The sequence below is a fragment of the Prunus dulcis genome, chromosome 6 (genome assembly GCF_902201215.1).
Source record: "Prunus dulcis chromosome 6, ALMONDv2, whole genome shotgun sequence".
Classification (NCBI taxonomy): domain Eukaryota; kingdom Viridiplantae; phylum Streptophyta; class Magnoliopsida; order Rosales; family Rosaceae; genus Prunus; species Prunus dulcis.
In genome coordinates, this window is record NC_047655.1 from 10,016,124 (window position 1) to 10,038,151 (window position 22,028).

Sequence of the window (22,028 nt, forward strand, 5' to 3'; positions counted from 1 at the left end):
TTTTTCTTTTAAAATCAAAATATTTTAGCCCATGATTCAATCAGAAATAAATAAATAAAAACGAATTGAATGAAAATTGATTTGGTTTTAATGTTGAATTTTAATTATTTTGAGGAAAATTGAAGGTAGACTTTGTAATAGAACTGAAGAACCAGAAAATTTTGTTGCAATATCATAAATTTGTAGAAACTTTTGTGTGTTTCTTTTTGTGCTTGGAATGTTCTTTTCAGATTTTTGATGTGCGAGAAAGGAATCATATACCAATTGGGACATTCTTAGGCCTACTTGAGCCTGAGCAAGGGAATTGGGCTCCTGCTTTCAGCTATAATCGAGCCTTTGGCAAGGGCCTTACACAGGCTTGAAAATTCAATTTGAATTTCAAGAAATCAATGGAATGTTTGAGGGTAGAGAGGTAAACAACCCTTGTAAATACTTCATGAGTGATCTCTTTGCACCCAATTGTGGTATTTAGACCTCAATTATTTTAAAGATTTGTTATTGCAAAACCTCCATGAGGTTAATTAAACTATCAAGTTGCGTATTTTTTGCGTCATTCGTGGTTTTCAAGGTTAATACGGGTGCTCACAAGTAGTTCATGTCGTCAGTTTCTGTCCAAAAGTCTATTAAATTGTTGACATGACACACATGTGGGACTCACATATTCAATAATATCACACCACATGGATTAAATTAAAAAAATATTTTAAAATTATAAACCATAAAAATTAAACAGCCTTTAAACAAAATTAACCAAGGTAAATACCCTAGGTCAGAGTTAGGCCCAAGCTGAAGGTTCCCTTTGTTTTAATAAATGTTATAAAGCTATGAAGGCCACACTTTTTGTGGTTTGGACTGCTCGCACTATTTTAATTAAATTGAATAAGTGTCATGGCAGCTATTCAGTGAATTTATAAATGTTAGCGTTAGACTTATTAAATTGGATAATAGTTTAATATATTGTGTTTTACTCTCATATATGAAGGATATATGGTATTTTTCTAAAAAACAAGGTTTATTTAGACATCTAGATTATCAAAAATTCATTTGGACGAAAGACTTTAAACAAAATCCTAGAGCCTAAAAGCAAAACCTTTCAAAGGATCTTAAGGTTCAAAGACTTGATGTGCATTGCAAACTACCATACTTGAAATTAAAAGAGATGAAAGTAGATAGAAACTCACCCTTGGAGGGAAGCTTAAGTCCAACCCAAGTATTCCACCAAGTGATGGTGGTAGGATCCACTTCTACTTCTCCTCCAAACCACAAAATAGTGACCTCCAAAGTCTCCACACCAAGCTTTCTCTTTGGAATGAAGATAATACACGAGAAGTATGTGGTGCTAGAAACACTTCTATTGGGACCGATTTTAGCTTGCCTAAGGAAGAGAGATTTGATGCTTTCTCTTACTTCCTCCTCACCTTTGCAAGACTTCAACCCTAGGGAGAAAGATGAGCTAAGTGGTGAATATATATAACCCATTAAGGCTCTCCCTCTCTCTCCATTTGGATGGCACAAGGGGGTCTCTTGGGCCTTGGTAAAATTTGTCCCACTTAACTCTTGTTAAGACTCCATTGCTCCATGGGCCTTCAGTTAATAAAACTATTTTTAAGGCCCATTCTATTGCAACGTAATTAATTAATTCTTTAATTAATTAACTCTTAATCAATTAATCCAATTAATTAATTGACTTAAGTGTTGATCTTGTCATCTTCCATTATTATCCAAATCGTAAGCTTATGGGTGTGCGATCCATTGGGTTCTAATTAGTGAGGTCGTGAGCAATTATGAACTCTTTCTTTTATTGATTGTGAATTAAAAACTCCTTTATGAGACTTAAACCTCTTTGATTATTGAAGGTGATTCAAAGGTTATAAGAGATAATGTATGGTAGAGATTGTATAGTCAAATTTTAGATACATGGCAAAAAGAGGCATAATTCAATTTTCTTTATATTTATATTTATACTTAATGGTGGTCTTTATTTTCAGTAATACAGTCACACAACTAATTAGTGTTACTAATCCATATGGATGTAGGACCAAAATGATATATCATGGACTTATGATATAATATTAATAAATAAATACATGTATTATAATATGAGTAGATCAGTAGTATCACGTGACAATATTGTTAAGAATTCTTCCTTAATGAGTTTTGCTTAAAAAGAAAACGGAAAGAAAAAAGTATTTGGCTATATGTTGTTTCTTTTCTTAGCTATAAATTAATTAATATATCTACATATCTCTTAATTTTGTTAGTATCCATATAGAATAGATACACGATGGAAGGCACATTGAGCAAATGCAAATCTACACCTTTACCGTTCAATGGCTGCAACTTAAAATAAAGAGTAGATTCAAGCTCTACCGACCTATCAAAATTCATTGGGCAATTAAGATATTGTGGACTAAAGTTTACAAGTCATTTTTCTATAGGAATAGTGGATACCCTATAAAAGTAGAATTAAAGCTAATGTCTTTCTCGACCTTGAAAAATTCCCTTGAGTTAACCCACTCCATACGATAGGCTTTATTTATATTCCATCCAAATATACCAAAAAGTCATCAACAATATAAAACCCAAGTAATCATTTCTTCTCAAAATGCTAACCAACAATGGGGAAAGTTTGGTTGAAAGATTCCTTAGTTGACTCAAGACAAGTGGTTGATTCTTTGGTGTTGTTTTTTGGGCTCCACCACTGATTTTTTATGATTTAACTTATTTGGAAAAATATTATGATCATTAACATATCGTTTGGTAGTTCGATTTAGATGAGATTGGAGTTGAGTCCAAGTTATTCCTTATCAGTTCTACTTATAAGACACAATACGTTGGACTGTTGTCTAATTTAATAAGTCCAGTCCCAACATACCAAACAACGAACAAAACTCTTATATATTTTAATTGAAATAGTCTAGCTCAATCTTACCCACTAATCGTGGATGTATTTTATAATAATGGCCTAAAGCCAGAGCAAAACATGCTTCCAGTCACCATCAAGTAAAGTGCCATCCCCTCCCCAATTGGCAATTGGTGTGTGAAAAAAGATTCAACTTTTGTTGCAAATGACACACATCTCTTTCACAAAGGAGGCTGGACCCGCGGTCACCTTCGGTGGCTGTCCCTTTAACTCCTCCACGCCACCAAATATATGCATATATAAAATATGTACATGTTCACAACTATGGACGAAAGTGGGGTCGATTTTGTTAATTTATTGTCAATTCTAGTCTTTAAATAAGGCCCTTGGGTAGTTCTAATCTTTGAAGTCATCTTCCCCATTAGTCTTTCTGTCGTGTAGTCTTTATTTTGTTGGAGGAGGTCGTGAGTTCAATCATAAAAGTTAAAAGAATAGAGAAGAACTTAACTTTCACAGGGATGCATAACTACTGTGTAAAAGTGTAGTGACAATGGTGACAATTATGTGTTAGTAAATTGTTGTTCGAATGATATAATGCTGCCCTTCAAATGGTCTCATTGTGTTGTTCGAAAATAGTATATCTAAGAATGGTCAAAGTTTTATCTCTAAAATTCCCATATAAGTATCATATTTTATTCATTATTAATGTTTAATTCTCGAGCGTTGTTGAATTATTTTTTCAAATACTCCATCTGGTTCCAATGAATATATGAAGAAAAAAAAAAAAACCAAATTCTATCATACTGATTGTTTACTCTCACCTCTTTAGGGCTCATTTGATAACCATTTCAATTTTAGTTTTTAGTTTTTATTTTTTGTGCTATAGTATAGAGGGAAATGAGAGTGAGTATGAGAGTGATGATGAGATTGAGTGCCCGTTTGGCATAGCTTATTTGGGGTGATAAGTGATTTTTTTAAAATTTAGGGAAGCCCAGCCCGTGTGGTAAACTATGAGAAAATCACTTATTGTTGAAAATTGCTGTGAGAGAAAGCTATAAAGGAAAAAGCTAATGAGGTGCTTTCATTTTTTGATTATGCGGGAATCAATTTCGAAGAGGCGCTAGATTTAATGATTATGCGGGAATTATTTTCTGATTATGCGGGAATTAGTACCAACAACACTTTTAAAGTTTACCAAACGCCAAACTACATTATCTCACAGATGATTTCTCTCACAACAAATCTGACAGCGATTATTTTCACAGCACATCAATGCCAAACTGGCCCTGAGAGAGAGGATGAGAGAGGAGGATGGGAGAGATGAGTAACAAAAGTGAAAACAAAACTTGAAAGTGAAAACAATTTCAAATAGATTTCAGTATTTTGTTTTTGTTTTCACTTTTTTTACTCCTCCCTCCTATCATTCTCTCTCAATCTCATCTTTACTCTCATTCTTGCTTCCATTCTCTCTCTTTTTCCTCCATACTCTAGCACAAAAAATAAAAAATAAAAACTAAAAACTAAAATTGAAATGATTATCAAACGGGCCCTTAATAAATCATAACTCGCTTAAAAATAAAAGTTATGATTTCATATGAAATATATAGTGTTTCCCCATTTATATTTTGCTTCTACATTAGTTTACGATTATTATGTCCTCAAACTTATCATTTTATCATGGTTTCGCATCATAAAGAGCACTTGTTTTCACATCTACGGCAAACATTGAACTCTCGTCTTCTCTCTTTTTTGAATCAAAAGAAAAATATCATTCATACTTAAGGAAAGTATATAAATAAATAAAAATTCATTGTTGCCAAAAGAAAATCAAGGAGTAGCCCAAAAAAAAAAGGAAAAAAAAGAAGAGAATCATGGAGTCCAAACCATGATTATGGATGACCATTGAGTATAATTAACTGTAGGATTCATTTATTTTGACTTTGGTGTCCACAAATGATGGATAAAACAAGTGAACTGTTATTGATACTCAAAAAATAAAAATAAATCATGCATACAATAGAAGAGAAATTAGACTTTGAGTAATGTACTACCATTTTTTAGAGTACCAATAACAGATATTCTTAAGCTAATATGGGCTTAGCCAAGTTAGCTAGAGTCTACATGTGAATTTGAATCCCCCTTTTCATTGTTTGTTTAGGGCTTAAATGTCAAAATGGTCCCTGTGTTTTATCCATTCGCCCAATTTAGTCCCTGTGTTTTTAATTTGGCTAATTTAGTCCCTGTGTTTACATCTGTTAGCCAATGTTGGACAATCTGTCGAATAGATGTTAAAATAGACATGTGCATAGCACGTGAGTGGGCATAAAGGTATTTTAACACAAACTTAATTGCTGAAACGCTCGCGACTCTTTCCTTGGAGTTCATGAGAATTGGGGTTTTCAAATTCAGTTAGTTCCCTTGAATATCAACCAGTTCATGTGAGTCCACATAAAGAGAGCAAGGAGACAACTTGAATCTAGAGATCTCTCTCTCATGGTGATTGCTGTAAATTGCAGTTCCATAGTATTCGGGTTTGCTCCCTCTCTCTCATGTTTACCGTCTGTGAACAAAATAAGGCTGCTGATGCCTTAGCAGCCAAGAGCTATGATTTCCTTTTGGGCCTTCATGTTTTGGATATGGAACCTTTCTTCCTTAATGATGTTCTTGCTGCTGATGCTAGTAGTACCCCTAATTCAAGGTTGATTCTTATGTAGTTCGTTTGGTTTTGGGTCTTTGGCCTCGTATTGCATGTGAAAGGGGAGAGTGTTCATTATTTTATCACTAGAAGGTACATGCCTTGTCCTTTTTTCTTTGGTTGAAGAGATTTCCATTAAAGCAAAGCAACAAAACAAATAAGCATCAAAACAAGAAACCAAGAATGCGAAAAAGCAAGACCTGTGTACCAATAACAAGTCACTGAAATGAACTTTACATTGAAGGAAAACAAGAATAGGGTCCAAACTCGAGAATACTCACCTAGGTTGATTGAGTCTCTAACAGATTCTATTCGTCTCCTTGCCATCTTTATTCGGACCCAACTGTAGTGATTGATATTCAAGAGAACTGATTGAATTTGAAACCTCAATGCTCATGAATGCAGACTACGGCAGTTGTCATTGGAGCCAAGGAATAGAGTCACAAGGGTTTTGGTTTGTGTTAAAATACCTTTATGCCCACTCATGTGCTATGCACATGTCTATTTTAACGTCTATTTGACAGATTGTCCTACATTGGCTAACAGATGTAAACACAGGGACTAAATTAGCTAAATTAAAAACACAAGGACTAAATTGACCGAATGAGTAAAACACATGGACCATTTTGACATTTAAACCTTTATTTAGATTAGATTAAAGTAAAATATTATTTATATTAAAAAAAACAGATCCCTAAAACAATTAACATTTATATAATTATTTGCGTTATCAAATACCTCTAAAAGGTTATTATATTAATTTGAAAAATTCAGTCAAAAGGGTCTAACCCAATTAAAAAAGGCCTTTAGTTGCATACCATAGGTTTCATGTTTGAATCCCAACGACATTATAGTTGTGTGTGTGTGAAATCTACTTTCTCTCTAGTTTAGGTTATCGCTTATACTAAAATAATAATAATTTGAAAAATTCGACCTTCAAATTAGCAAAAAATTAAGTACTACCTATGAACTTTTTGAGTGTCATCTGATATGTGTCATGTTCATGCCCATCGAACTCCCCACAAAATCCTTCCCTGGTGAACCAGACATGTATGTCAACAACAAAACTTACATCTTAATATTAAATCTTAGATCTAACTGAAAATACAGCTAACATCCCATGTGTCTCTCTTTTCGGAAGAATATAAAAATATTATGCATTGAAGATCTTCATTCCAAAAACCCACAAATTTAATTGTTAATCCACAATACCCAAGAAGTATATTTTTCAAAGAAATTTTTTTGGTTTGATTGACACAAATAGTCAATTTCTTGGTTTTAGCCTACTATTTAAATTAAAAAAAAATACGACTACAATGTCTATAGGCCAAGAACTATTTAAAAAATATTAGATTAACAAGTTATCGATATATTTTTTTTTTGGGTAAAAGAATATTTCTTTTTCTGTTGTACTGGTTAACAAGTTCTTAAGTTCTTTTTTCAGTTGCATTTGGCAACGTTGAAACGAATTGACAGATTCAATAATAACATTTTTTTCCCTTATGTGTCAAATACAATTCATCAAACATTAGGTGGCATCCTACAAACATAGGTTTAGTTAAGCTTAATTTTAGTGACTTGGTTATCTCATAAAATTTACCTTGATAGGTTTTGTTTGTTAAGATTCTTGAGGTCGCCCTCTTATGGTATAGGATAGGAGTTAAAGAATCTGAAAATAACGGCCTTAGCCTTGGTAATACTTCTCAATTAGGGTTTTGACAACGTTCGAGTTGAAGGTGATTATAACGATTGATTGACATAATTCCTAAGTTGCAGGTTTCAGTTTTTAGTTGTTGACATTATCTCTTTTATAAGTTATTTTTCCTCTCAGATTTGAGATCGCTCAGTTGCTTCATCTATGGCGGATCGGCATCAACGCAATGCTGGAAAAATTGGTTGTTGTCACACCTTCAAATCCAAACAAAGGTTTATTACAGTTATTTTTATGGTTGTGGTGGTCAGTATTTTCTTCTTTTCCCAAACTAATTTTGTAATATAAGACCTTTTCTTTTATATTTTTCTCACCCTTTTTTGCTTTTGAGCAGCAGATTGATTGATGTGGGTTCTTAGCTAAAGCAAAATCTTCTTAAGCTCATAGGGACCCACCCCAAATCCCACCCATCCCCATTACAAAAGACCATGCTTCTAATATTCCACAATATCCCTAGAGTCTACAGCCTTCAAAATCAAAACAAATCCATCAAACCTTTCAAGTGGGCAACAACAAAGTTCATGTCAACAACACACTATTAAAGTGGTCAATTTTTTACTGTTTTTCACTGCATTTTGCATCCCCCCACTTCCCCAGAAAACCCAAGCCAACCTTTCAAAGATCCCCACCAAGCTCTCAAGTTTCAAGCTTTCACCTTTAGAATAGAACTTGGGGTTTGTCACCTGGTTTCTCCATTTCCGCTCCTCAATGGCAGCTCTGAATCTCTCCCAGGTCCAAACCCCGCACACCCATTAGCAGTTTCTGAGCTCTCTCTCTCTCTCTCTTCAGTCCTCCAGAATATCATGAAATTTCCATTTCTCAACCAAATCCCACATCAAGATTCCACTCCCATTGCCATTTCATAGCTTCCTGATCTGTTTCTGATATGCAAAACCCACTTTGCTAACCAAATCCCACATACCCAATTTCACTCTCACTCTCACTGAGCCAGTCCTCAACAAAATCCCAGATACAAATGTCATAACCCATTTTTCCAAATCCAGCATAAACCTCTCTTCTGTATCTTGGAATGCCAAAATCTGTAGAAAACCAAGATGAACCCAATACACAGAGCTTTAAGATCTGTACAAGGCTCTATCTCTGGCCACATTTAGCAACACCGATAAACCCTTTTAGCGATTTTGTTCTTGTGCCAATGAAGCGCTCGGTTCGTCCGTTGTTTAGCCTTCTTATACTCATTGTGTTCGCTGCTACGCTGAGCTGTCGAACCGCGGTTCGCCATAGCTTGAGTTCGATTGAGCTTGAAAAGAAGGTACTAATCCAACCACCAAAGCCAGTGTTCAATGCCACTCTGCTCAAATACGCTGCCGTTGATGCAAGCGAAGCTCAAGCCAAGCAGGAAATAGAGCAACTGTTGGAGGGTAACTTTGCTAGTCTTGGTAGGTACAGGACTTTTGCTTCTTGGAGACGATTTAATCACCATGATATCAGAGCAAGGACCTCCGTTGGCTTACCGGTAATGCTTCGCTCTCCTCAATTCTATCGTTATTGGTTGGATTTTAGGAGAGTTTTGAGTGACTGGTCAAGAAACAAACGGTTTCACCCTGATGTTATGTTGGATTTAGTTAGGCTTGTTAGATATCCCATTGATAGGCACAATGGTTTGGTGGATTCAGAACAACGACGCTATTCCTCGTGTGCAGTTGTTGGGAATAGTGGGATCTTGTTGAAGAGTAATCATGGTGCTCTAATTGATAGTCATGAGGTAGTAATTCGATTGAACAATGCGAGGATTCAGGGTTTTGAGGGGAAAGTTGGGTCGAAAACAAATATTTCGTTTGTAAATAGTAACATTTTGCATCTTTGTGCTAGGAGAGATGGTTGTTTTTGCCACCCTTACGGACTTAATGTGCCTATGATTATGTACATTTGTCAACCGCTGCATTTCTTCGATTACACGGTATGTAATATATCACACAAAGTGCCTTTGCTCGTGACTGATCCTCGGTTTGATGTGTTGTGTGCAAGGATTGTGAAGTACTATTCATTGAAACGGTTTGTGGAGGAGACGGGGAAGTCGTTTGATCAGTGGGGGGCTGTTCATGATGGTGCTATGTTTCATTACTCTTCTGGTATGCAAGCTATTATGCTTGCTTTGGGAATTTGTGACAAAGTTAGTGTATTTGGATTTGGGAAGTCGGATTCAGCTAAGCATCATTATCATACAAATCAAAAGGCTGAGCTTCGGCTGCACGATTATCAGGCAGAGTACGATTTCTATCGCGATCTAGTTGAGAGACCACAGGTAATACCGTTCATTTCAGACAAGTTCAAGATTCCTCCTGTGGTTCTATATCAATGACATCTTGCCAGTTGAATCATATGTTTTTGTGGAATTAGTTGATGTGTTCTCGGTTGCAATTGTTGTATTCTTGTTGTAATAGTAGTCTCCCCAAAAGATACAGTCAAAGAAAAGCACAATTGTTGAAGATGTATGTTTCATGCTTTGACCCTGTACTATCAAAGATAGTTTTGGGAAATATAATTTGTAAAATTGGAATCCAGATCAGGTACTCATTTGCTCTTTTTGAACTTTCTCGACTTGAATTATTGGGAATTATTGCATAATTAGGATATCTTTGGATTGTCAAACGTAAAACAGCTTTAAGCCATTGTTATAGAGGTTTCAACAGACATTTGGCCTGGATTGAAACTTATGGTTCTGTTTCTGTTGAATTAGATCACTGGTTTGACAAGTTCTTCCTTTACCATGTTGTCTTCATTGCATCAGTTTTGAACTTGGATTTGCTTTTATTGAAGGCCTTTGAATAGTTATTGAGAAGATATCCATTGATTGACTGGGGAAACCACTGATTGTACTGTTATGCATTGGTCTCTATGTTTGCACATATGCCAAAACAAGGCGTAAGGTTTTGTTATGTTACTCTATATTTGCAACTTATCATACAGATATTGAAAGAAAACATCCAAATTACATAACTACAAAATAGCTAGTCCGCCCCCCTTTGAGGCCTCATATTCAGATGCGTTAAAACTCCAAGATGCCATGCACCATACAGATCGACTAAAAAGGAAGTGATGATATTATATACAACAAAAGCTCATCCACATTTCCTTCCCTCTCCCATCCCCATAAAGAGGACAGCAGAACAGCCAGAAAGATCTATAAAAACTTCTTCACTCGGTTCCATCACCGCATTCTTCTCTTCATACTTCACACCCACCAAGAACCTGATGCTTACCTGCAAGAAAAGGACATGACAAACGATTCAACATGATTCAACAACTGAAGAAACTGACCGCAACATCCTTCTAATTATACCTGTTTCGGATCATACACGGCATACTCATTGTATTCGAGAATGCTGTCTTTATTATCTGAAGGCACTAAGCGACCACAAGGAACTTTGATGTCATCTTGCCAGACGAAGTGCTCTGATTCATCCGTCTTCTTCCTACCCAAGCCCTTCACTCCGACTTTCTTCTCCTCTAACGACTTGGCGTCCTGTCCCATTGAATTCCAGAAGATTTGTAAGGATACACCTCATTCTTAGGAACTTCGTAATAAAAACCATATTTTCATACCTCAGGTGGGCTCTTGATTTCAATAATCTCATCTTCCAGAGAAGCCACAGCCAAGACCAAGAATCCTTCTGGCCTATCCACAGCAGTAAAACCATACCTAGTAGCTTCTGCAGCAGCGTCAGAGCACACAATAGCCTTGCCAAACTGTAAGCCAAAACCCATAGCATCGATTTACAATTAGAAGTTTAATCACATTAAGCCTGCACTGAAATATCAATAGGAAACCATCATACCATATAGCCTGGGACAGGGAGAGAGCATATTGCAGGCAAGAAACCTCTATGCAAGTGCCTCAACAGATTGGAGCTCTGTGTTCCTGCAGCCATCCGTAAATGAAAGGAGTAAAAAACTCGTTCGGGTTGTAAAGCAGTGATGGGGGTTTATTTAGAAAAGTGGGAGTTTGTTTTATTTACCAAGGCTTACTGCAGCTCTGATGTAAATCTTTCCTTTTAAGTAGAAACTTTGTTGAGTTTTTTCTATGTTTTCTTAGTTTGAAAGTAACCTCTTAATCACCTCAAGGGATTCTCTTTCAAGGAAAGAAAAAAGACTAAGCATCTTACCACACCATAAGAGGACTTTGTTTGGTAGCTTCTTTATTTCGTCTACTGATGGACAGGCACTTGATTCGACAACGAATATGTTGTCAACAGAGACCTTATATTCCTGAAAAGAATTGAAAAATCAGTACATATCCTTGTGTACAGACATCCAGTAAATATACATAACACAACGACTAGAAACTTTTATAAACTTGAATGCTTACAACATCCCCAACTTTGACAGGTTCATAGGTTGTCTCAAGGTACTTCAGAATCATCTTGTAATCATCAGATTCCTTATCCAGTGGAGAAATGGAGCAGCCCATTTTGTTATACCGTTCAGACAAGGGGTCATCAAGAGTAGATCCACCCATGTCTCCTATAAAATGTGAAGCCACGGTTATGTCCCGAATAGTCTCGAGTGCAGCTGCAGCCTACAACATTTGGAAAGATATGATTTAGTAAGATGGACGTTCCAAATATCAAGCAGGTGACACATGATTTGGCTCTGCTTACATTATCTGCAAGTTCCTGAAAGTCCTTGAAGATAAAAGGCCGGGTAGAGTGCATGAGGGTGAACCATCTTTGGCTAAAATCTGACCAGACAGCCTTGGCCTTTGGCCCTGTATCCTTCATTGATTTCAACGTCTCCACGAACTTTTGAAGAACCTCCTCACCTGAATACATACCCAGTTTGTGAGAGATGGGACAAGGGAGGCACAAAATAGAAGTTCCTTACATCTTTTTAGGTGGGCATCAGAAAGCATCCCCATTGGTAATTCGGGGGGGTCGTATCCCATCTCCATCAAAGCATATCTACATTCAAAATAGAGGTTTCAGTATTTGTTGTGCAAAGATAATTGTAGTCCGAGACCTGGAACAGAATCGTACTTGTAAATCTCCTGACTGCATAAGACCTTCATGAAATTTGCAACCAAAGGCTCAAGTTTGCAATGTGTGGCGGCAACACCCAATTGGTGAAGACCAAGTCCTCCATGTCTCACATCAACTCCATCATCCTATTCAGAGTAAAGAAGGTTTCACGTGGCAGAATAATATTACAAACAAAAGAAAACGGGATATGGTACCATGTCTATCGGGTAAAACTTCAATGGCTTCTTTTGGATTTTCTTTTCTCTTTCCCACGGTTCAAACTCATTTCCAGTTACTTCCTCAAAGAGCCTCACAAACTCCTTCACAGCAGCTTCCACGTTCTCCCATTCTTCAAGCCTCTCCTCTGCATTGGGATCATCACCAACTTTCCCTTTCTTATAGTACAAATTCAGGTTGCTCTCTGGTACTGAAATCAGTTGCATGACAGAATAACTGCACAACCAAACTTCGCCATAAGATCAACTGACATAACATCTAAGCTTATATAGCTTAAGAAGAATAGGTCTAAATTACTCGTTCAGTTTTTTCCCCAGATCACAACGAGAGAAGGCACAGTTGTACAATATGCCATCTTTCTCAAAGATTTTCCCGCCTCGCTCCTGCAATTTCGTATCTTTGTGGACACCTCTCTTCCCATAAAGCTTCAGCTGCACTCAGATGATATTGCAGTGAATACAAAAATACTCCGAATATGAAATTTTCTAGTGGGGTACTATCTTTAGAAATTTTTTAGGGGGAATTATATACTTCTGCTGAAAGGGATTCAAGTGCCTCTTCACTTGGATCCATTTTGTCCCACGGAATTCCTTTGCCATCAGGAGCAAGATCAGTGACAATATCATACGCTTCGAGAGGCTGGGGTTCTTGTTTTTCAATGCTGTCTTTCAACCATGCTTCACTTACTACAGGTATCCCTCTTTCCCTGCAAAAGGATTAGAACCTGTAAGGTATCCCTCCTTCATGGGTGCATAGTCACATGCATGGCAATTTCTACACGAAATATGTTGTCAAGAAGAACAATTTCCCCTCTATGGGCAAAAGACTAGCAATAGACTCGCCAAGGAAACCTAGTATATAGCTTGTAAGATATATTCAATGCTTAGGGCCAAAGGAAGAATTCTATACGCACATTGCTTCTGCAAGTTTAGAGGAGCCACCTTGCTCTCGCTCCGCAGGAGATGCAATGAGGCAAGTTACACCTGCAAAGGTTGTAATAAAAATGGCAGTACAGACAATAGACAAAGTACGCTTTATCTGCTGCAATCCAAATATCAACAAGATGTATAAGAGAATTACCAATCACATGGTTGGCAACCTTCCCTCCATGTTTTTCTATTTCTTTTCTCCAATATTGCTGCGTATTTCAAACAAATCAGTTAGTAATGCAAATTGACAAAGACGACTTGTCTTGCTTTCTCAAGTGTGCTACATACATGAGATGCAGAAAGACGGCCCATAAGAGACATCAACATCCCAGTAAAAGGCTTGTCCGGGATGCTTAGAACCTTCCTAGGCCGGCGACTTGGGTCCTCATATTTCTTTATCAACTACACCACAGAGAGAGCTCACAAGTTAACATGTATAGTGGGGGCATAGCATATCAGATGCGAAGAGAAGAGGGTGTGGATGAAAATTCGAATTACATCGGAGGCAGGAGAGTTCAGGATACTATCTGGTAACTTAATTGGTTCTTGTTTCCTTGGTGGATCCTTTGTGCTATATGTACAAGACGCCCATTCACTATAAGATCCAGTGCAAGAATAGCGTATACCAGTGAACTCCAAATTTCCATTGCAAGCTGGGCATTTATCTAATGGCCCATAAAACAGCAAGTCTTGGCTGTCGAAACAATAAGTTCGAAAAACAATTATAAACATCATGCGAAAAAGCTGCCCACACTGAAATTTGTACATCATTATGTCTATGCATTTGTTTATGCGCCAATAAGTGTGCGGGTTCCTGTGATCAACAAAAATGGACTAACCATTTTCGAAGGACATTAGCATTGGAGCCAGAGGAGTCTTGGCCATTAGCTTCCAAGATTTCTCGCATTTGTTCAGTTGACAGGTTATCTTTGACTGCTGTGCAGACCTTCTCAAACTCAGCAACTATGTCCTCTGAAGATTTACGATTTGCATGGCCATTGCCACCTTCAGACTTGGGCTTCTTCGGAGACTGCTCTGCTTCATGTGCCTTGTTCTCTGCCTTTTGCTTCCTTGTCATCACTTTGTCCTCCTCAGTATTTGGATGGGAATGAGACCTTGTTTCATGAACCTTGATGACATTCAGTAAGCTGATAAGACCTTTACTCTCGGACAAAGGAATGTGAGAGAGATTTGAAGTATTTAGTGACACTCTATTTCCTTTATTACACCCCAAGTGTCTTTGTTGTTCTATTTTTCTAAGAGAAATACAAACACCACCAGCTAACTTAGACGTCTAAATTGCAAATTTAACACTAGAAAAGCATGTTTAAACTCCACTAAGATGAGAAACATACATCAATTTTAAGCACAATTGGATGAAAAGAAAAGGAATAGCAAATTAAAATTTTTATTGTATTTATCAAGTGATCTTCTATCCTTCTAATCCCTAAATAATTTATTTTATAAATGCAATTTAACTAATTTGTTTCTCCATCTGTGTAAGCGAGGTTTTATTTTTCTCTTCTCTTTGGCTGTAGAGTTGGTTTCAAAATTTATGAACTCAAGATTACTCAGTTTTTGGAGCCGCTAAGCAAATCCTCCTAACTTAAAACATACCCTTCCTTGAAATATGTAGAAAACCCAAAGGGAGAAATTAATGGAAATTTATGTCTCAAAAGAATCTAAAAACACTCAGGTTCAAAAAAAATAAACAAATAAATCATAATAGTGCAGAAATAAAAGCAACACTAGCTAACACCACTCTACTTAAAGCTTCATGCATGAAACCTGGAACGACAAAACCAGAAGAGAGTAACAAAAAACATACCCTCATGTTCAAGCTGCAGCAACAAAATCTTCTTCAACTTCACAGAAGAGCTAAACAACAGGTCGAACAGTTGAGTAGGGTTGGGGGATATAAGCAGAAGGAAGGTCCTTTTACATCATCAAATTGAGGCACACCCCAAAGGGCCACGTATATTTCCTTTCTGCAAGGCTTTGGTTTTTCTGTCATTGCCATTACACGACAGGTGTTTTGGGTATGAAACGTGTCAATTTTGGTGCTTTTCAGGCTGCTTAGGCCGTTGACAGGTGGAAATCTAGCAGTTGAATGTGAGAGACTTTGGCCTATTCGTGCATGCAAGATCCATATATTTTGATCTTTTTCTGTGTCTCTCTGTGTAATTATCTTTAGGGTGTTTTGGCCTCAGAAGGGAGAGATCGGTTTTCGTTCTTTTTTGAAACTTACACTTGGTTTTTGGAACTTGTGAGGAGAGGCCACATATGGCACAGGCAAGGCCCCAGTATTATCTAGGTGTTATCTTATGCGACGTTGCCATCTCTTTATACAAAAGATAATTACAGAGTTTTTCCCCTTTCAGAAAATTACAAATAAAGATACATTTAAAAAAGAAAAAGATATTAATGGCATTGTCAACTCACTTGTTGGGTGCTCAACATCTCACAAATGAATGAAAAAGAAGCTCTCCAGCCGTTTTACACTTTATTTCTTTTGCAAAGTTGTAGGAATCAAATATCACCAATTGATTCCAACAAAAAATAAAATAAAATCACCAATGGATGAAGTTCCACCCACTAAAAAAAAAAGAAAAAGAATAGCTACAAGCTTCTTTGACTAATCTTCTACATGTATAATCCTTCAAATAAACCTAAAAAATAAATAGGGCGGACTCAGTAATTTTTATAGTGCTAGGTTAATTTTTTTTGTTTTGTTTTGAGAGCAGATATATTATAAGTTTTTTTTTTCATGAAACAAAAATGTAAATAAAATTTTATAAATCAAACAAAGTCACATTACAAGCAAATATAACAGAAAAAAGGACAAAATATAAATAAATATCAAATCAAACACATTGGCCAACTTCAAAAAAATATGTTCGATTGCAAAAAAAATTTAAAGAGCTTACCTAGTGAAGTGGAACCCTTCTCTCTTTGAGTGTATCAAAATCTTTGATTATTGAATCTGAATCAATATCCACATAAAGCGCTTTCTCAATATAGACAATGATGGAATCTGGGAGATACTCATCCTCCATTTTGTTGCGAAGTACAGTCTTAACATGTTTCATAGCTGAAAATGCTCGTTCTGTAGTCGCCGTAGAAACTGGAAGAGTTAACACTAAACGAATCAACCTATTAATCAAATAATATGCCTTTGCTTTGTCTGTTTTAATTAATACTTGACATAGTTCTGAAAGAGTAGACATATTTTGAAAGATATCAAGATCATGTTGGTGTACTTCAAACTCAAAAAGTTCGAGCTGGCACCTCAATAAACTTAATTCTTTAACAGTGAAATCTTGAGGATAAAATTTCTCTGCAAGCTTGCAAATATCATCAATCTTAAATGATTTAAAACCATTGCCAGGGTCCAAAGCAGAGCTAAGAATAAGAAGTTCCATTGTTCCTTCGCTAAATCTACTATTTAACTCTTCCCATTGATAATCTATTTATCATTGAATAAATCAACCTGGTAATGATGTTCAATTGTAATATCATCACGTTGCTGACAAGAACGACGTGTACCAACTTTATAAGGAGCATTCATATCTGGCATATCAATGTCATGCTTTTTGCAAAATGATTCCACTTCCTCAAAGAAAGTATCCCAACCCTCCAATCTTAATTTCTTAAGAGCCTCTTTTGGCACACTTGTTTCTCGAGAAGAGATGGGAAACATGCTCAATTTCATTTGATTGAATGCTATGAACTAAATTCATAGCAGTCAGAATATCATGAGATTTATTCTGCAATGCTCGACAAAGGCTATCAGTAAGTCCCATAATTTTTTCTAGCAAATTCAAGATTAATATGAACTCGTAAGATGTCATCTCTTTGAACGTACCAGTCGCTTCCCCACGTATAGAATTAGAGGCTTCATCCTTAATCAAGGTCTCAACAACTGTACAGGATGCATTAAACATATTTAATAAATTCGAATAAGAATCATAATGAAAGCCCCAACGAGTAGCTCCAGGCCGATGCAAGGTACCAATTTGATTAAGCCCCCTACCTGTCTCACGTTCACCAGTGTCAACCATATGTGCAATATCAATTTCTTGGGTAGATTGTAACTCACCATGGCGCTTGGGAGAAGCAGTAATAAGATTGATAATGGAATTTAGTGTTGAAAAGAATAGCCAAATAGGAGCCACATCTTTTGATGCTGCAACTAATGCTAATTGTAGCCTGTGAGCAAAACAATGCACATAATATGCATATGGGCAATCTCTAAGAAATAATGCTTGTAGTCCATTCCATACATCTCGCATGTTGCTAGCACCATCATATCATTGACCTCGTATTTTATCAATTTGGAGATCATAATTCATAAGAACCCGAGATATCTCTTCTTTAAGTGTCAAGGAACTAGTATCTTCAACCCTCACAATCTCAAAAAAAAACATTCTCGTACAAAACCATCCTCATCAGCAAATCTTAAAACAATGGCCATTTGCTCTCTATTAGATGCATCTTTTGCTTCATCAACAAGAATACAATAAGTTGATTCCCCAACTTCGTCACGAATTTTGTTTCTTACTTTGTCAGCAAGAATATGTAAAACTTGCTTTTGAATCGATGGTGCGGTATATTTAGCATTCCTCGGGGCATTCTCTAAAACAACTTCAGCAACTTTATCATTCCATTGTGCTGTATATTTTAACAATTCAATGAAATTTCCACGATTCATTGATTCTATGGATTCATCATGACCTCTAAAAGCACATGCTTGAAATTTAAGCCACCGAACACTCTCAATTGTTGCCTTGAGTCGTAGTCGGTTCTTCAAAATTTGATCTTTCGGTTGTTTATGAATAACTTTCTCAATATGCTCAGATGATTTCATTAAGTCTTAAGCACCTCTGACACAATTGTTATGTGGTGAAGATGGACCTCCAACATGAACCAAAAATGAACAATTCTTTCCATCATTAACTCTTTTCCAATTATTGAACCCATCAGTAATTAGTGCAGACTCACTTGCTGGATTTTTTTTCAAAGACAAAGCATGGTAAACAATATGCTTTATCTGTTGAAGGAGAATACTCTAACCACGAAAATTGTGAAAACCAAGAATGTTGAAAACGACGTCTTTGTTGGCCGAACAAAGTCCTTGGATACACAAAAAGTTTAGGTTGATAAGGCCCCAACTTGATATAAGCCCTTCGAATCTCATCACGTTGATTGATTGGGTGTTCACAAATTGGAATGCGTTTCGCAGGGTCCCGTTCTAAAGAAGCAATATCAAACTCTTTAGGTTGAACTACGTGAGATCCGAGTTCAGAAAGTTTTTCAGGAATTGAAGTATCAACATTAGATACAGAAGGTGTATCCTTATTATCGTTACCACTTTTTTTGAAGAATGAATAAATAGTTTTTCCTCTCTTATCGGTCTATTATCATCATGTGACATGATATCCTAACAAGAAATACCAGACACCAAAAATCATATATGCTAATTAATAATTCAAGTTTGCAAAAATAAAACATATATCAACAATCTCCAAAAAAATTCACCCAAACCCTAAATCATAAAAACTTAACAACAACAATTAAAATTGGAAGTTATATATATATATATATATATAAACTTACCAGGATTGAAAAACCCACGGAAGATAGGTTGGTACAATTTTTTGGAGGAGGAGAGCTATTTTCTCTAGGCTCTCAAGGTTCAAATATGGCGCTTTGGGTGGCTAGCAGAATTTTTTTGATGTTTGCTCTCTGTGGGTGTTGCCCAGTATCAGTACGATTAGAATAGGTCAAGTTGGTACAGCCTTAACATGAGTTCTACTTCTAATCAAATTTATATAGGTTTAGATTGATGTTTATTATTTCCTATATGCTTCAGGAGTGGGCTTATTTTAGATAAATCTATTATTTACTTTACTTAAATTGGGCTATTATTAGTTTATTATATTTATTTGGTGTAGTGGGCTAATATTTATTGGAGTAGGAATAAACTTAACTATATTTAATATTTAAAAATCTTCCCCTAGGCTGGAGCCCACTCCAGCCTAGTAATAGACCCGTCCTTGGTTTGGGTCATTAAACTATAGTGTAGCGTGAGTCTCAATAATGTAGTTTTCTAGTTAAGTTCTCAACTTAGTCCTCGTTTCCTCTCCGCTGTATAATATTATGGTGTTCTAATAAAGCATCTATTCCAATAACAAAAAAACTTAGATCCTTGTTGTTGGAAATATGCCCTAAAAGCCAATCATGAGATGAATTTTTTTAAGGATATTTCAGTTAACTAACTATCTAAGTTAAAACATAAGAGAAATAGTGTCGCCTTAGATAAAAGTTTCATTAATAGTTCAGTTATCTAAACGACAAGTCCATGGACTATGAAAGGAGGAAAGTGATCTACAGAAGTTAGATCCATGAGACCCTTCTTTTCAAGCTCATACCTTAAAGTGTACCAAGTCATAGGATCGTACAACTAGACATTGACGATCTGCAAAGACTGGCATACATTATATCTGCTTAATTGGGACGATGACTGCTCTCAAGTCATTTCTGAAAAGACACTAATGATATGTCCATAAATTTACACATTTATATACTCTTTATGCTTAGTTTTTGTAGGAGAATTGGATTTAAAAAAGACTTATTATTTTATTTTCTCAATTTTCAGCTTTTGGAGCAATTAATTGGTTTTCAACGGAAATACAACTTTTTGGTGGAGTTTTTGTACAAGACCGGTTGGAGATGAAAGTTAAGATCTTGAAGATGATTGTGAAATGTTTCAAGAATTTTTTTTGGGCAGCCAATGAGAGCAGTTTTTGAAGTTAAGTTAACATAAGGTGCAATCCAATCAAAACTGTGCTGCTGTGGAAGAATGATTATTTGAAGACTTTCCTGATTTTTCCTCAAGGCGTGCAATATATGGCTAGAAAGATAAGACAAAGATCTACAATTTACATATTGTTCCCGAATTATCTTGAAGGAGGAACCTTGTGGGAACCGAATTAAATTAGAACCCTAGGTCAAATAATTCCTTCCATTTGGGGATTATTTGACCTAATTGAGAATTATTCAACCTAATTGGGAGTTACTCAATTTAATTGGGGATTACCCAATTAAATGAAATGTTACCTAATTAGGTTGGGAATTGATTTGATTCCTACCACAATTTCCAATTAAATGAGGAGTTACCTAATTAAATTAGGAATTCATTTGATACCTACCACAATTAGGGATTTGATTCACCCTAATTAATCAAATCAATTGGAAATCGGGGAGGAATAATTCTTTTCCATCTACGGAATTATTCCTTTGAAACCTTAGCCTCCGAGACCACTATAAAAGGTTGGCCACACACAAGGGTTGAGGTACGTTTGAAATCTCTACTAAAGCTCTGCAGAAAATTCCTCTCAAACCCTAGCCACCTCCTTTCTCTTTCTCTTTTACATAAGGCTCCGGCAGCCCGGTTTATACCATAAACATGCCTCCATACCCTAGTTAGCTAGTGTTTTTCTTACAAACTCTTGAACTAATTTAGGCATTGGAGGACCTTTGGCCAACACCCCCTGGGTGTGGTCCTCTTATTTGTTCTATTTTGCAGGGAGAAAGAGGCGGCAAAGAAGGAAATGAAATCTTTCTAATCGAATATTCTCGTGGGAAAATTTGCTCCCACAGTGCGTACAAAGAAACTGATCTGCTTTGCCAGTCAAAGAAGGAGTTTGAGTTAAGACTTTCCTAGTTTTATGTCTTTACCTATTTTTCAGGGATTGGGACGTCCTAGGTTATTTTTCAAAGTTTTTTTTTATAGAGAAATTTTAGGACCCTAGGATGTGATATAAGGAGGTGGAATATTTCAGAGAAGGGGTTACGCTTTGAGGAGAAGAAAATCAACCCTAAAGTGCAATATCTTCAGTTTTTGTGGGTTCTATTCTTTTTTCATGTCTTTTCTTTTGATGTTACTCATAACTATATGTAACTAAACACTTTCTTGCTAGGGCGTGATGATGCCCTAATATGATTATCTAATTTTCTTATTCTAATTTCTCTTTCGTAGCTCTATTGAATTGGAATTTTAATCACTGTTTATCCTTGATTGATTGCTTGGATGTTTAGCTACCATCTAGGTTTTTGATTGAGTTATTTGATGTAAACTTGCATAAATACCATAAAGAGTTTGAGACCAGCTTCTGGTGATTAAAAATTATGATTCGCTTAGGGTAAATATCATATTCCTAGGGAGTTACATGGCTTATGTTGGATCCTATTAGACTTAATGAATTCTTGCATGATTAGATTTGACTAAACACCATAGTCGAATTGCATGTTAGGGTATGTGAGTTAGCCTAACTACCATAGATAATTCACGCTAAAGGGAATTAGTCAACAATATAATTTGAATGACGAAGAGGAAGGGAATAAGAGATTAGAGAAGAGTATTAGGAGTGGATTCATTTCCTAGTGTGGTCATATCTTGTTGAAAACCAGTTGTATTGTCATTTATTTGTGTGTTTAATTAGTTGTTTTCTTATTTGCCTTCAAATCACTTATTCAAAAAACCCATTTGTACTTATTCAAAAAACCCATTTGTGTTTATGTGCTCAAGGTATGTGTTTAAATTCCATTTTAA

General features: G+C 36.1%; 3 protein-coding genes across 3 annotated transcripts; 1 reads left to right on the forward strand and 2 right to left on the reverse strand.

The window, feature by feature from the left end:
* The first annotated feature begins 7,746 nt into the window (after positions 1–7,746).
* LOC117631574 (beta-1,6-galactosyltransferase GALT29A-like) lies at positions 7,747–9,822 on the forward strand. Its single transcript, XM_034364808.1, has one exon. The coding sequence runs from the start codon at positions 8,300–8,302 to the stop codon at positions 9,590–9,592; it is 1,293 nt and encodes a 430-aa protein (XP_034220699.1). The 5' UTR covers positions 7,747–8,299; the 3' UTR covers positions 9,593–9,822.
* Positions 9,823–10,351: 529 nt separating this feature from the next.
* Positions 10,352–16,836, reverse strand: LOC117630251 (protein ADP-ribosyltransferase PARP3-like). Its single transcript, XM_034362996.1, has 18 exons — positions 16,357–16,836; positions 14,254–14,708; positions 13,913–14,108; positions 13,703–13,816; positions 13,566–13,623; positions 13,399–13,468; positions 13,017–13,191; positions 12,783–12,916; positions 12,464–12,701; positions 12,267–12,394; positions 12,115–12,191; positions 11,892–12,052; positions 11,600–11,809; positions 11,397–11,499; positions 11,070–11,152; positions 10,837–10,980; positions 10,574–10,756; positions 10,352–10,493 (listed from the first exon to the last, which is right to left on the reverse strand). The coding sequence occupies exons 1-18, from the start codon at positions 16,834–16,836 to the stop codon at positions 10,353–10,355; spliced, it is 3,150 nt and encodes a 1,049-aa protein (XP_034218887.1). The 3' UTR covers position 10,352.
* Positions 16,837–16,880: 44 nt separating this feature from the next.
* On the reverse strand, positions 16,881–18,281 carry LOC117630252. Its single transcript, XM_034362997.1, has 4 exons — positions 17,824–18,281; positions 17,448–17,623; positions 17,280–17,336; positions 16,881–17,137 (listed from the first exon to the last, which is right to left on the reverse strand). The coding sequence occupies exons 1-4, from the start codon at positions 18,279–18,281 to the stop codon at positions 16,881–16,883; spliced, it is 948 nt and encodes a 315-aa protein (XP_034218888.1).
* Between the last annotated feature and the right edge of the window lie 3,747 nt (positions 18,282–22,028).

Coding starts and splice junctions, on each gene's coding strand:
- LOC117631574 (XM_034364808.1), top strand. CDS start 8,300: ATGCCAAAATCTGTAGAAAACCAAGATGAACCCAATACACAGAGCTTT.
- LOC117630251 (XM_034362996.1), bottom strand. CDS start 16,836: ATGGAACTTCTTATTCTTAGCTCTGCTTTGGACCCTGGCAATGGTTTT. Junction 13,624..13,702: donor GCCGTCTTTCTGCATCTCAT/GTATGTAGCACA, acceptor TGAAATACGCAG/CAATATTGGAGAAAAGAAAT. Junction 10,494..10,573: donor CCGTGTATGATCCGAAACAG/GTATAATTAGAA, acceptor CTTTTCTTGCAG/GTAAGCATCAGGTTCTTGGT.
- LOC117630252 (XM_034362997.1), bottom strand. CDS start 18,281: ATGAAATCATCTGAGCATATTGAGAAAGTTATTCATAAACAACCGAAA. Junction 17,624..17,823: donor GAATGTTTTTTTTTGAGATT/GTGAGGGTTGAA, acceptor TTTTGCTCACAG/GCTACAATTAGCATTAGTTG. Junction 17,138..17,279: donor TATACGTGGGGAAGCGACTG/GTACGTTCAAAG, acceptor TTTAGTTCATAG/CATTCAATCAAATGAAATTG.